Genomic DNA, 15,834 nt, shown 5'->3' with positions numbered 1-15,834 from the left:
GGTATTTAGTGGAGGTGAATGAAAAGATACTGAATTTAAATATAGTATTTCTTTTAGAAACACTAAAATATGTTATTGGCTAAAACTCATATACAGTCAAGGAATGTGTATTTTAAAGGAATCCTGGTCACCTTTGAAGGGTGGTAAAGTGGCAAGAGTTGGTTTGGCGTGGTGGTTGCTTTTTTTTTTTTTTTTATCAACTTGACATAACCCTAGATATATCCAAGAAGAACAAATCTCAATTGAGGAACTGCTCCAGTGGGCTGGCCCGCGGGCAAGTCTGTGGGGATATTTTCTTGACGGCTAATTAATGTGGGAGCACTCAGCCCAGTGTGAGCTATAGGCCTGAGCTGGCGGGCCTGGACTGTGCAGGAAAAGCAGCTGAACAAGTCGAAGAAAGCCAATCAGTAAGGAAGTAGCATTCCTCCATGGTCTTTGGGTTCAATTTTCTGTTGCCAGGTCCAGCCCTGGCTTCCCTATGTGATGGATGGTAACCTGTAACCTGAAATAAACATGTTCTGCTACAAGCTGCTTTGGGGCAGTGTTTTTTTTAAAATCACACAGCTGGCAAACTATTTTGATTGGCTCGCTGTAGGAAATGCCCAGGAAGTTAACAGGCATTTAACCATGAAAGGGTTAATGCGCAGCACTGTTGCTGGGAGAATGAACCACAGATTAGGATCCCTATCTAGGAGGGGGGGATCTCCTCCATCTCTCTCACCCTGGTGATGAGTAGGCTGAATAAAGCTTCTTCTTTAAAAAACCATTTTTAGGCTTTATTGAAAATAAAATTAGCGTGTGCTTGTGTGCGTGCGTGTTGTGTTGTACTCTTGGTGAACGTCATTTGTTAGTGTAGTTGTGTACATGTGTGCACGAACGCAGGGGGCACTGATGGTGAGTCTTTTTTTTTTTGGACCATCCTCTACCTTTACTTCCTGACACAGGATCTGTCAGTGAACCAGAAGCTCATTGCTGGGCAAGTGTCTGACTCCACGGATGAGCTCGGGGATCTGCCTGTCTCTTGCCCTCACAGGGCTGTGGTGACGGGCATGCTCGACCATCCTGGGGTTTTTTGTGGGTTCTAGAGTTCTGAATTCAGGCCCTCGAGATTCCACAGCATCTCCCTAGCCCCAGAACGGCTTTTCTATATCCTTCTTTATTTTCAGAGTCTGGGCTGTCATACTGACATCAAGACTGGAGTAAAAACTGGGACACAGAATTCCATTGGTTGGTTCTCAGGCAATCCTGAAACTGCTTTCCATTAAGAAAAGAATACTGAGAAATTGGGGGCAATCCCCACCATGGTCCTCCACGACCAAATCATCCGACACCCCGTATGTCCTAATTTCTCCTATATGCTGAGACCAAGGGACAAACAGTGGCAATGTACAAACTGGTGACATCTGATACAAAGATCCTGAGCCCAGACTTGTTAAGGACCAGCTCTGTTGGCTGATGATCACAGTTGAATATCAAACCGTGAGCTTCATTATTTACCTGCACATAATATACATGGCTTCACATATACTCCAGTGACATCCAAGAGTCTCTGTTCTCAGTGAGGCCACAGTCTCTATAATCCCTATCGCACCCCCTCTTTTTGGGGTGTGTCTACTCAGGCACCCGTGAAGGGCATGAGATCACTGGTTGCTGGGTATTGTCACTCTCCCCCTTCTTCTGTACGGACAGGGTCTCTCATTGAATTTGGAAATAGGCTGACTGACTCCGATAACCCCAAAAAGCTTCGGCCTCCACCCCTCCAAAGTGCTGGGGTTATGGGCATGGATGACCACACCCAGCTTTTTATGTGGTGCCGGAGACTTGAACTCAGGTCCTAATGCTCGCATAGTGAACTCTCTTCTCCGCTAAGCCATCTTCCAGCGCTTGCCTCTGGTGTCTGAATTCACATTTTCTTGCTATGGTGATTTGATAAATGTTAAGATGTTATGTGCAAATGTTTGGTTTCGTAGGACAGTGTTCCTGTCCTGTTGTGGTCCTCGCTACAGCTCATTGCCCTTCCTTCAGCTGCTTCTCAGCAGGAAGCCACCATGCTCTCCCTAATCACCAGCTAAGGCTGGCCCGGAACTTATGATCAGCTGCTTCAGCCCCCTAGATGCTGTGATTACAGGCCTATGTCATCCCGTTCCCGTTATTTCATTCAATCCTTACAACCTCTATAAATGGGGCATATGAGCCCCATTTTATTGATGAAAAAAATTGAGCATTAAGAAACTCATCTAAGACAGCTCACTGCTTAGCAACGGCAGACCTGGTTTGAATCCGTACTCCTGGATTCCAGAACCTGTCAGTGACACCACCAGTGCCAAGTTAAATGATAAATGCAAGTCTCACAGCTTATTTCTAGCCACTAGGAGGAGAAAAATGTAAAACTCCTATGAAAGAACATACTCAATTTGCCCTTTACCTTTTTCCAAGTACGACTGCCCCGGGGTCTTGAGATTTCGCCTCAAGCTCCTGAACTTCATCCACTAACGTTTTGAAAGCCGTCCTCTTGATACTGCAAGGGAAAAGATTTGCATGGCATTTCTCCTGCGAAGACTTCACAGATGTGGACATGTGGCTGACTGTGAGCCCTTGGCAAGCACGGCAGTAACCAGGGAAGTTCAACAAACCGAAAAAGCTAGGGCACTTTTGTTTAGTAATATAGGGACAGGAGTCATAGAAGCTAATTGAGACCTACAGTACTAAAATAGTTACTGAATAAATATATCACTAACTTTAGTAACTATGTTGTAGGGTAAGACAGCATTTTAAAACATAACAATTATGAAAAATAGTTTTTGTCCCTTTCATAGTTTATATATGTTTAGAATCAGAGAAGCAAGAAATTTCCTTTCATAGCTCCCCAGAAACATGTTCAGAGCTAAAAACCTTTTTATTTTCTATTTTGAAGTCTCGCAGGGAGTTCCTAAAGGCATGTGCCCTGATACAATCTTCTCCAATCCAACAATGCGCACATGGAAGTAACCACTTTATTTCTCATTTGGCCTTTTCAGCTCATTTAGTTTTCTTATTGAATCATGTCTTTCTTCTTTAAAATAAATAAAGTTCCTGGCTCCTGTTTTGCAGATTTTGCATGTCTGAGAATGACAGAAACGTCAGGGGTGCCGTGCACACACAGTTTTGTGTCTACAGCCATATGTGAGCACTTACACCTTGCAGAGCACATCCAGAAGCAAGGACGCCACAGGGATGGAGAGCAAGCCCATCCAAAAGACTCCGGAGCTGAAGAGCATGGCTGCCTGTGGAGGACATCACAGTTGACACTTCCGTCCCTCAAAGGGTATACCATTCACACTTAGTTTCTTAAGATAATGTAACTAAGGTAATTTAAATATCATTTTATAATGGGAAGACAACGCTCCAAGCTCAAGCATAAGGTATTTGGAGTTAAAAGCCATATTTATCATGCATTTACACCCCAGCTTTTTCTCTCAAGTAGCTGATCACACATCAACTTTTCATATACATATGATTTTGCAAAATTATTGTGCTCAATGACATAAAGTGTAAATTTTGACCTTTTGTAACGGGGCATCATTATCAATCTTTCTGAGAAAATATATTCAAGATTTAAGTGAAATAATATGGCATATAAAATAATTCATATCTAGAAACAAAATCCAATAATTCTGGCACATGAAAATGAACTTTACACTTATACTGCAGGACATTACAATCATCCAGATACATTATGACTGTGGTACAATAAGATATCTATGAAAGTAACAACTTGATTATTTTGTGCAACTGAATAGACATAATCTTAATTTTGTTCAACGATTCACATAAATTTTAATCGGTATACATCTATGATTGTTAAAGTCAAACCAAATATCTAGTATGTGGAATTCAAATAAAGGTATACTAAGACTAACTTTCAATTATTCCATTGTATTAAATCTCCAATTCAGTATCAGAGTCCTTCAGACTATAAACAAATTAGTTCTGCAGTTTTTAAAAAGTAATAAATTCTATTAGCTGTTCGTGATTGAAGTAAATATCACTGTCATAGAGTTAGATCACCAAGAGTGTAAAAAGATGAGTTTTGTACAATAACAGACACATTTTGGCTTCTCTTTGAGTTGATTTGTTCTCAAGGTCAAGCCTGCAGTACCTACTTGGTTCGCACATACACTATGCTAATTCCAGTACACAGTGGTCAGTTAGCCCCTGCATACATACTTACACCCTTCTGCAAATCAATCAGAAAGGGTTCTGATTTCAAAATCTTGAATTCAGGAATTGTTTCAGGAATTAAAAAAGGATCTTGAGTTTAATTCCGCATAGACTCATGATCACGCATAGCTGCAGTCAATCCCTTCTCATCATAGAGGAAGATCAGTTTTGAAGCATGTACGGACCCGGTATTCGTCCCCACTCTCAAAGGGGCACCGGAAAGGACCCACATGCTTTCTCTGTATGAACACACAGGCTGCCACTCAAGCACACCGAGTTTTTCCTATTTTCTTTTTGGCAATAAAATTAAAATAAAAACATGCCATCATAAGAAAAAAAAAATCTCAGAAAATAGAATTTGCCGCATGGGTTCTGAGGAACAGCACCCATATCCCAGACACCAACAAGTGAAAAATGTCCCCATAAAAGTCACTTTATTTAATAAGCAAAACATGATCTGGGACATGCTTGCTGACATCCTCAATAGTGAAAACCAACCGTAACTGTGTAAGAGGAAATGTCTATCAACTCGCGGGCCTTTGTTGCCATTCAAGGCCGCTTTCTAGCAAGGTAACAGCTGTTAGAAAACAAAACAACAAAACCAACAAAACAAAAACCGCTGGCATATCTTCTGCTTTCTGGGGAAAGGGTAAGGTGAGTGCTACGCACATCACGGAAAACTTGTCTCCCTGGCTTACTTTTAATGTATTTTAACGTTGAGGGCAGGAGAAGAAAAGACTCCCTCTTGCCTTTGGCAAACCTTGTATTAACCTCGAGCTAAATGTCTCCCAGGACAAGAAAAACTGGATCCTGCAGGCTGCTAATTCTGCCCATTGTCATGCTAATGACCAAGGGGACAGCTACAGCCCACTATTCAGCTACCGCCTTGGCCTTTACAAATGAACAACGTGAATTGAGGGGAAAAACTTTTTCTGAGTCATATCTGAAAGCCTGTCAGATTTTTTTTTCCCCTTTTGCAGCGTTAATCCAAACCTAAGAGATTTAAAGCCGACGTTCCCGTTTAAGACAGAGAGTCTCTTTGTATTTTTTTTTTTTTGGATGAAGAGGAGGGGGAAAAAAATGAAATCCCACAGAGGTATTTCCTTCCTTTCTGTACAAGAAAGCTCCCCTCCCTCCGTGGAAGCCAGTTTGTCTCTAACTTTTCACAGCTCCCCCCTCTCAGGCAGGTCAGCTGGGAAAAGGCAAGCCCCGTGCAGACAATGGTGCTTATGGGGACGTCTGCTAGGGGTTGTTGGTCCGGGGCTCCCTCTGAGAGCGGTTTGCAAATGGTCCTGAACGTGGGAGATTGGGGGGCAGTGCCAAGTGTCCCTTGTCCTCTTCCAGGTCCTGTGAAACCAAATAGAATCTGCCACAAAAGCGGCTCCCAGAGGGGCTTGTGGAAGGAGGGGGGTGTCTGTGCACATAGGGCTGTGTGGTTGGTACACTGCAGGCTTGCCTGTGCTCGGCCTGGGGAACAAGTAACTGCTTGTCTCTGCAGAGGTCACAGGCTCCAGATGGGACCACTAGGGCTTCAAAATAAAGCAGGCCTACCTCTAATGGAAAACACAATCCGGCAGGGGAAGTGCTCTGAAATTTTCATGTAAATGCAGAAGAATATTTGAGAAGACAACAAGCGCATTTGGAGGTCCAGGACCAGGACTGCATCTCTGACCCACAGTGGGGACACCAACAGAAGTTCTTCACAGTCAACCTTACAAAACGGAAAACTCACATTTGCTGCTTTTAGCTGTGCAGTTCTTGACTGTCTCTGACTTGGCTACTAGAAGGGCTGGTAAGGATTGCTTGCTCTTCCAGAGTTTTTAAAACAAAAGCACCTTTGAGAGCCCATGGGCCCCAACCAGAGCAGGTCTGGTGCTCTGCAGCCTTTGGCTTGGTTGGCCACAAGACCCCAGGGAGAGTGACTTTTTGGTCTGATTCCTCTGCTATCAACATGGCTGCACTCATTATTATTGATATGTTCTCCTATTTTCATCTTAACTTTTGGAACTCTTTAGAGGACTCTCATCTCCTCTTCTTTCTAGTGGTCTGTCCCGTGAACTTTAAGGAAGGGAGTTGTTTTTTTTTTAAATCAAGTTCAGTGAAAAGCAATCTATAAATTTAATGTTTTTGATCAATACATACATACATACAAATGTTTGTCTTATCCAATATTTCCAATGCCAAAATATAGTATCAGTCAACATAAATTGATCATTAATAAATCTCAGCCTTAAAGATTTGCTAACAGGTGAGGGCTTGGTTAAGTACATCAGTCACAGAAATTTGCTTACAGGAAATGGTGAAAATAGAAATTATTATATTATATATTAACTTTATAGGTGTATTACTAAGACTTTTGCTATGTAGCCCAGGCTGGCTTTGATCTTACAAATGATTATCTGCTTTTGCCTCCTGAGTGCTTGGGTTACAGGCACATGTCACCAAGTCCTGTAGTCCTGTCTTCCTCCCTTCCTCTCTTTATCCTTTTGTTTCATTTCTTTTTTGTAACAGAAAATAATATAAATCCAAAGAAGCGGCAAGTTAACACTAGCAACAGTTTTAAAAACTCTGGACAAATAGGCCTGGGAACAGTCCTCAGAGGATAGGCTATCCATGCGCTGTATGTGAGGCCTGGGTTCAGTCCACAGCACTCCAGCAAAAGAATCAAAACCAAGAAGTGGCATTGTCTAGATAAGGCTTTATACGGGGTTTCTATATTTAAAAATAGTTGGGGAAGAACTCTCCAAAATGAGTAGATTCCCAGAAACACAGGACTTCCACAGGCTTGGGGATGTGAGTGGAGAGGTGGAGCACGCTGGAGAACGAGTCTCAAATGCGTGCGATTCTGGGCTACTATCTGGGCATAGGGAGAGCCCGCTCATCTCATACACATCGATTGCAACAGACAGGCAAGGCCAGAAACAGTGTTCTCAAAAGCCATAGCATCCACCAGTGACAGTCATTCTCTGCAGTCATCAACAGATGCACTAAATTAAATCAGATAAACAAAATGCGTCACCAGTCGTGGCGTGTAAAGAGCTGCCGTTCAACAGACACCTGTACCAGTCCATAGATCTCCTGAAATGCAGTAGCCTGTGGGAAAGGGGTGGGGCCACAAACACTCCTGTCAACTTGACAGTTCAGTTTCTGCACTGTGTGTCAATCTGCACCCAGCTTCTGTGGAGGGATTAGCATCTCACGAATCTGGTGATCACCAGGGACCTACAGGGTCCCAGGGTGCCTGGTGTGGTGAGGTGACTTGCAGCCTCTCAGAGGCAAGGGCAGGACAGCCTAAGGAAGGCCTGGAAGAGATGGAGTAAAGAGCCCACTGAGCCGCAAGGGGCAGCTTGTTATTACGAATGCACTGGCCGACCTTGCAATGCCTCTCCAAGGCTATGGAACTCAGGTATTCGCTGTAAAACAGCAACAGCTAACAGATCAGTCTTACTGAGTAAATGCATGTCCACATGAGGGACCTATTTTGTAAGCTCTTTAAGATCCTGCCCACAGAATGCAATGAGCAGAAAATGGATTGTTTGGAAGGGCCTTGAGTAAAGAGAAAGATACATGCCACTATTGCACCTTTAGGGACATCTTGCCATGCTGGTCATTGTTGTGTTTCATGGGTATCACTGCTAGGTAGGAATACTGGCTGCTTTTCTCCCTTGGCAGCTCGTATAGGGCCTCCTGGTATTAAGAAAGCTAGCACTCAGGGAGTAGGCTTTAAGATTAGATCCAGTTTGGATCTTCCTGCCCCCAAAGTACATGGCTCTTCAGCAATTAGGACTTATTTTCAGTTTCTGGTGGAAAACCAAGGGCAACAGCAATAGCCTATAATGTTTTGGTAGCCTCAGACTCCCTGGACCAATATCTCACAAAGAGGATTTTTCATGTACTGGTACAGGGTGCTTCGTTACATGATACATGGTTTCTGGGCTGAGCATCATCAGCTCAAGTGGCATAACTTCATTTAAACTATACTTTCTATCTCTAATTCTTGATGTAGGAGGCACAGGGGTCCTTGTGCTCACAGATAAACCTAGGGAACCTGGAGTATGAGCCACATCGGATTGTTCCCACAAAGGAAGGGATGCATAACCTGTTATCCACCTGGAAGGCTGGGAGCTGACATGGTTAACAGTCTGGTGACTTTGGTGCTATCTGTGTGACTGAAACCACACCAAATACTCCCCCTGACCCTTATCATAAGCTTATTTTTCTCAGCCAGTCTTAGAACTCAATTTCATGGAAAGGAGCACACACTCTTTACAAAGAGTTCTGATGCAGTCATGTCCCATATTTATTTAGCTTACTTTGCGCTTTATTGTGTACATGGGATTGAGTTAATTATCACCAGGAAGGTTTTTTACCAAACTGTGCTGTGCTTAAACATGCCTGTAATAAACTACTTAGGGTCAGACTCAAGATTTTTGAACCAGTACAGTCTACTTAATCGTGTTGAACTGAACTGCCTTTGTTTCCCTTTTACCACACACACACACACACACACACACACACACACACACACACACACACAGTAAGATATATGTATATGTAGCAAGACATGAATGTACACACAGAATACTAACATGGCCTTTTCTAGCATGTCTGCCAGCCTTGGTGGTCCTAGAGACCCCTGCAACTGTAGCCAGAGTTGGTTAGGTTCGTACTCAGAGCTCCATCACTCCATCAGCTCCATGGCACTGAGCACCCTGCAGCTTGCTCTATCATCATCAGGCATTATACTTGTCTGTCTGTCTATCTGTCTGTCTATCTGTCTATCTATCTATCTATCTATCTATCTATCTATCTATCTATCTATCTATCTATCTATCTAATCTATCCCTCCCACCCCCATGATAAGCTTCAGGGCAAACCCTTCCTTTTCAGAGCTGCATTCTCACAGCAACTAGAAGAGAGAACCTGTTAAGTGGATAAACTATGCAAAGTCCAGCATATGATACAGAGAGCCCATCAGCGTGACTGACATCAGAGGTATATGTGGGCTACTGTTTGGCCCGCCCCTCACCTATTTTTTGACGCTTATTCAATGATTTTAAGCTACTTAAGTTATTAAGAAGTTTTTACTAATAATTTTATTTTTTAAAAAGCAAAACATCATTAATCTTCTCTGGTATAAGAAATCTCAAGATAAAAATAATAATTGCTTTAATTCTTTGGTCAGGTTACTTTGGTTTGTTCTTTTCCACACTGAAGGTTATTTTCTTAGGCAAGACTGTAATTTCAGAAAAGACATATTTTTTCCTTAAAAAATTTAAAAATTCCTTAAAAAGTTTATTTTTTTTTTATTATTTTTGTATATGTGTGTCTATGTAAGCACACACCATGTGTGTGTGCAGGTGCCTACAGAGGCCAGAAGAGGGCATCAGATCTCCTGAAGCTGTAGTTATGAATGTTTGTGAACAATTCCAGCTCAGGTCCTCTAGAAGAATAACTAACATTGCTCTTTCTCCAGTCCCTAACTTGTGACTTTAAAAAATTGTTTTCAATGTATCCATTCACAATTCCCATATACACACACTTACATAGATTCTCTCTCTCTCTCTCTCTCTCTCTCTCTCTCTCTCTCTCTCTCTCTCTCACACACACACACACACACACACACACACACACACACACACACTCCCTGATGGTGTGGTGAGTGGAGTCTTCTGTTTTCCTTGCACCTTTGAAGTCTTAGGACTTCTTGCAGGAAAGGTTCAGGTTAGAGAAAACACTACCAGAAAGCCTATCCTGTTTCTTAGGATTTAGTTATAAAATGGTTGATTCAAGAAGTTAACTGCTTTCTGGCTAAGCTCAGCCTTCTACACCCAGAGGGATTTGTACTGTGAGGGGAAAACTCAAACCCTCCACTCCCAGCTCTCTTTTTTGGTCGTATGTTGTGAGTTTACTTTTCCTCTCTTCTCTTCCCCATGCATCTGCTAATCTCCTCAGGAAACATCATCTTCGTGAAATAATCATTCAAACAACAACAAAACCCTCAAACTATTTCCATGACTGGCTTCAAATTGCAGGTCATTTCTTACTTTTTTCCTATGCTATTTCTTGGCGCTCCCTCTCTATGCGGCTTCTCCTTTTCTGCCTACAGTAGCAGTCATACAGTTCTTTGGAAGAAGTATACTGTGTGTGGCCACATTCCAATTTCAATCCCATCCCACCCAACCTCAGTCCCCCACAGGGTCTTGTCTGCTGTAAATCCAGTTCTCAGTCAGTCAACATTAGTGGCTGCAAGGATCTGGCTCATCAAATCCAAGACACAAGAATATCCTTTGCTACCTTGGAACCTGAGATATATGACAAAAACAAAGCAACCAAACAACAAAAAAATCAAACAAACCAAAAACCAACCAACCAAACATCTTCGGAAGTATGTAAAGTAGACACCAGTAAACAACATCTCCACTTCTCTTCTGTGGAGAATTCTAGAGGTGATGAGGGGCTGGAGAGCAGTTAAGATGCCCAGTGTGGAAGCAACAGTGCCCTGCAGGAAACTCTCACATGTCCATTGTCTCATGAGTAGATGACGGAGAGTAAACCAGTAAGGAAGGTGTTCGGAGGAAAAAGAAGGTACTAGCAGGCACTGGCTCAATCAGAAGTCAATTCTATCCAAACAGTAAAGCCCGGCTATACAGCTATGCATACTGGAAGTGGCACGGGAGCAGAAGTCTGGGAACTGTGCCTCTGAAATGCTGTTCTCTAGGACTACAGTTTCCAGAATAGTAAAAGTAATTAGGAACAGAGTTGTTGTTGCATTTTGGCTTTCCTTATTGTGCTATTTTAAAAATGGAAAGACAACAAAAAATGAGGATGAAGTCAGTAACAAAATATTATTATTATTATGAGAAATGCATATTGAAAGCATTATGCCATTACTTGGGTAAATTGTACAGGGGTGAATATCTCAATGTTCAATGTTCTTACTATCTAAAAATAGAAATGCCTTTGTCTTAATTAGGGTTTCTATTGCTGTGAAGAGACACCATGACCACAGCAATTCTTACAAAGGAAAACATTTAATCTTGGCGACTCCCTTACAGTTCAGAGGTTTAGTCCAGTATTGTCATGGTGGGGAGCAATACAGCATGCAGGTAGACAGGATACTGGAGAAGGGTCTGAGAGTTCTTCCATCTTGACTTACAGACAATGGGAAGTGGTTTGACAATCTGAGCAGTATCTTGAGCATAGGAGACCTCAAAGCCTGCCCACACAGTAACACACTTCCTTTAACAAGGCCACATCTCCTAACAGTGCCACTCCCTTTGGGGGGTGGGGTGGGGCATTTTCCTTTAAACCACCACAGCCTTAGACCACAGACTCCTGTTCTTCCTTGATCCTGAGATATTCTTTTATATACAACAGGCATCTAAGTTTCAGCCTAACTGTCCCAGCTTCAAAACCACTTCTGAGCATCCATTCTATCCCGTTCCTTTACTCTTTTCCTCCCATTATACTTTACTTTATAAAATGACTGACACTAACTCATCACGTAGAGGAGTAACCGACACATCAAGTCCCCCTGCTCCCTGCTCTAACGAACATCTGTCACATGCTGCACTCTGTCGGTGCTCAGTTATCTGGGCAGACCACATCTGGCTCACAGCTATGATGTCACTTCTGTGTCATTAGCAAGACCACCTATGGGCAAGGACCGGTTCCGCTCTCCGCTTCCTAAGACAGAGCCTGGACTACGTTTGACACTTGCTCTGCACGGGAGGAAAAGAAGCTGTGGTTATGAAAAGCAATGCCACATCTCTTCATGGCTCTTAGGAGAGCGTGTCCATTTTAAAGTGTGTGCTAAGGTCCTGAGTCCAAATCCTGTTTGGTGTGTTCACACCTCTTCTGCTTGAGCAGTACTAGACAGGCTTCTCTGAACAGGAAGGGCCTGGAAATGGCAACCTACCAGCTGTTTCCCTTACTGTCAAGGGCACGGGTCTGTGATCAAGGGCATGCTTGTCCTTAGCTCACTGATGAACTTCTGCTGGCTTTTAGGCTAGTGGGTCCCTCCAGGCTACTTGACTTAACACAGTAATCTCAGATAAAAACCCTGCCCCACTCAGGAGCCCTGGCCTTACAACCAATAAGTTATTATATTGCTGTCCAGTAATTAAGAGCTGATGGATGGATAAGGACTATTTTAACCAGGAAATTCCTCATCTGAAGTATGATTTATGATGTTGGAAATAGGCAATAGCACAGTTTAGGAAAATCTTATCAGGGTTGCAGTTCCTGAATGTCTTTCTTAAGGGGTGACATCGAAGGGCCCAACAAAAGTTTTTACTGCTTTTCAGACGGACTTTACAAACCTCAATCAAGAGATCTGAAATTCTGTAAAACACATGCTCTTTCCTTAACTTCAATTTCCTTCAGTAGTTTTATAGGTCCCTGAGGCCAGGGAGAGCAGAAACAGATGGCGCTGGGGGTGGGGGTACTTTACAGTGTGTGTCTGCAAAGCGACAATAAATTTAAAAGTTTTCCTTTTTTTCTTTTCTTTTCATTTTTGCAACCTAGCTTCTGGTATTAATCCTGACGTGAAATGACCCTTGATAGAGTTTGATATAGCTACTTTTTCTTATTTTTTTTTTTTGAATCTGGTTTACTAATCATTTTGGCTAAAACATTTTCTTCTGGAAATTCCAAAAACTACCCAGTGCCGTCATCTAGACAAGTCTGAAAAGCAGGCTGGTCTATGTTTATATGACACAGCGCTATCCCCAGGGCCTGCCGTACCCCATAAACTGTTGTCCTGGTGTGAAAAAAACACAAGTCAAGTCTGAAGAAAAAAGTCCCCCTCTTAAATCACAACCATATTTGTGAGTGGCAGGAAAAACAGTAACATACTTAGCTTGTCGCTGTTTCCTCTTTATTTTTAAAGATTTCCCTCCAATTGTCTAACTTCATAGAATCCATTTTCTTCTACTAATGTCATCATTTCTTTTAAAAAATCATATTTTAGAAATTTTGGGCACAGAGTTACTAGTTAATCATTATCGTGTGACCATCATTCTGGGGAGGGATGCAGAAGACTGGGTTAGAGCCACAGTGCAGAACTACAAAGGAATGTTCTCACACGGGAACACTACCCACCACTGAGAACCACCAACGAGGAGTCAGCGGAGGATGAGCAAGGCCCTGACGTGCAGGTGATCCTTCTGCAAGTCCGCAGGAAAAGAAGCCGTGGGTTTGCGTGAAACAACCCTCCAAACAGTGACCGAGGCAGCTGAGGACAGCTGGTGATGGAAATGCTACGTGCAGCATTTGGCCACTTCACCAAGCACACAGAAATAAATACAAATGCTTTGATCTACGACACTGGTACCCAATGAAGATTAAGCATCTACTGTTGCTAAGGCTGGGAGAAAAGCCGTCATGGTGCAGGGAGAAGAGGTCACAATGAAGAAAGGAGAATGAACGTATTTGACGGCATAGCGGTCATGCGGACAGGAAGAGGCTGGGTTCCAAGTGCAACTCAGACACTCACGACCTTGAGGAGGTGACTGGACCACTGTGACTGTGAGGTGTGCACTAGGCCCCACCTCAAACTGTAGCTGTGGCTCCTGGGTAAGTCAACACCAATAAGGGTTTCTAAGAGTGTCTCAGTCAGGCATATGGTGCCCCAGATCAGCGGTAACCACGCATTCTCTTATTCTAACACATGACATTTCATAGTTTTTTTTTCCCCAAAAAACAAGATGGACATTATTAGTAGCTGATTTTGTTATCAAAATAGGTCAAAGTCTAGGATATGAAGATAGAATTTCTAGAGTGTCTGTGTGTGTGTGATTTGCTTGTTTTTTTTTTTTTCCCAGTGTTGGGTTTACAAGTATAGGATTACATTATACCATTGGCGTTTAAAAGACCAACCAATCAACCAACTAATCAACCAACCGACCAAACAACCCTTGGGTCCTGGAATGAACTCATAATGCTCATGTGCATTTGGCAAGTTCTTTACAGCTGAGCCATCTTCCTGTAGGATTTCTGTAGATGAGCTGAAGAAAGGTGGGTGCTGATACCAAGAGATGAGAATTCTGGGCATTTTTAAAGAGATGAAAACAGTTTCATACCTGGTTAAGCGAAGAAGCTGATCAGGGTTCCAGGTAAGCCATGAAGTAACAGGATAAATGAACGCAGGAAGATGGCTACAAGATGAAAAGAAAGAGCTCCCATCTGGGAGTAGGAACCGCAATGGGCACCAAAGGAATGATATAGAATTCCTCAGCTCGTCAGAGGAAACCAGCGGGATTTGAAACGAACGTTCTGAGGTTGCACTTTCTTATCCACTAGCTAGTCACTGGCTACTTCTCAGCTCATGACAATATGACCTAACGAACACAAGCCATGCCGGCCACGAACTGCACTGCCTGGACAACACTCTGGGCTCTCTTTCCTCCTGCTGTCAGTGAGCAAGGGTTTTCTCTTCCACATGCTGTGGGAAACAGCTGTGTCTTTAGGCGGGGATGCAAAGACGAACCAAAAGCACAAGGTGGAGATGACTCCAAAATCCAGAACCATATATGAGCCTACTGAGCTGAACTGGGAGCACGAACCTATATCTGTACATTCCCTGATTTATATAACTCACACTCTGAGACCTGGGAGCTGCGTAAGAGTCGAGCCCTTTCAACCTGTTCTACTTGAGAGACTCTAGAAGCCGTGGGGTGGGGTGGGAGATGCCTAGGAATAAAAGGCACCATGGAGGTGTGGGGTGGATGAGTCACTGCCTCAGTGTTGCTAGTGACTGAATTGGTCACCATCACCTGAGCATAATGTTGGCAAGTCCAGGATCCTGCTCCAGAGTTATCTGAGCTGAAATCGATCTCTCTGCGACTTCTACCCTACTGTGTTTTTTTCCACTTGCAGAAGATACAGCAGAAGTTTAAACGAATGCTCAATTAGCATTCATCATGGCGCCCTGGGGAAACCCTGCCACATATAAGTGGATAAGACAATGGTGACGACAACATTAGGACTCATCCTGTGGCACTGTAATCACCCTTGCCGCATTGATCCCTGGGAAAAGCAGCACTGTAGGACAACAGGTTTCCTTCTCTATGAAAATCCATGAGACACCCACCAGAAGGGAGCATCCTTGCAAACTCAGGGAGTCCTAACCAAGCATCTAGTACCAGAGAAGTAGCATTGCTGAAAGCCTTCTGCCACTTCCCATGTGAGTTCAGATTTAACTGCTCAGTTAATTCATCTTGAAAGTGGCCACTAAGACAAGTCTGTGATGGGACCCAGGGAGTTAATGTCTAACGTGTTCTTGTTGTGTTAACAGCAAACACTAGAGTCAGTCTTGAAACTCCCTCTCCCTGCCAACATTCCGAAACCTATCTGCAAGTCCCATCCCTTGAAGCTCTCAGCATCTTACCTCTTCTCTGGACCGCTGCCCTCCTGGTCCGAGAGACGGCTATCTCTCACCTGGTTCCCTGAAATAACCGTGCATAGGCTCCTGATACAACAGCCAGAGCCCCGTGCAAAGCTCAAGTCAGGTTACGAGACCCTGAGGCTCCTCCAGTGGCTTAGTGTCTGACCGTGAGCAGAAGCCTCAGGGGTCCGAGGGAAACCTGGTACATGGTACCCTTGCCCGCTGCGCTTCTCTACCCATGTATA

The 15,834-nt window shown here is 43.3% G+C and overlaps 1 protein-coding gene across 6 annotated transcripts in view; it reads right to left on the bottom strand.

Moving 5' to 3' along the window:
* Positions 1-15,834, bottom strand: part of Atp8a1 (ATPase phospholipid transporting 8A1) — a 209,148-nt gene that overhangs the window by 8,483 nt on the left and 184,831 nt on the right. For all 6 annotated transcript variants that reach the window (XM_075943172.1, XM_075943171.1, XM_075943169.1 and 3 more), the window contains 2 exons: positions 3,175-3,263; positions 2,426-2,518 (listed from right to left, as the gene is read on the bottom strand). In XM_075943172.1, the coding sequence (XP_075799287.1) occupies positions 2,426-2,518; positions 3,175-3,263 (182 nt within the window). The remainder of the gene's footprint in view (positions 1-2,425; positions 2,519-3,174; positions 3,264-15,834) is intronic.

This window comes from Microtus pennsylvanicus, chromosome 12 (genome assembly GCF_037038515.1).
Source record: "Microtus pennsylvanicus isolate mMicPen1 chromosome 12, mMicPen1.hap1, whole genome shotgun sequence".
NCBI classification, from domain to species: Eukaryota; Metazoa; Chordata; class Mammalia; order Rodentia; family Cricetidae; genus Microtus; species Microtus pennsylvanicus.
The sequence above is the reverse complement of the archived record's forward strand: the minus strand, read 5'-3'. Positions and strand labels throughout refer to the sequence as shown.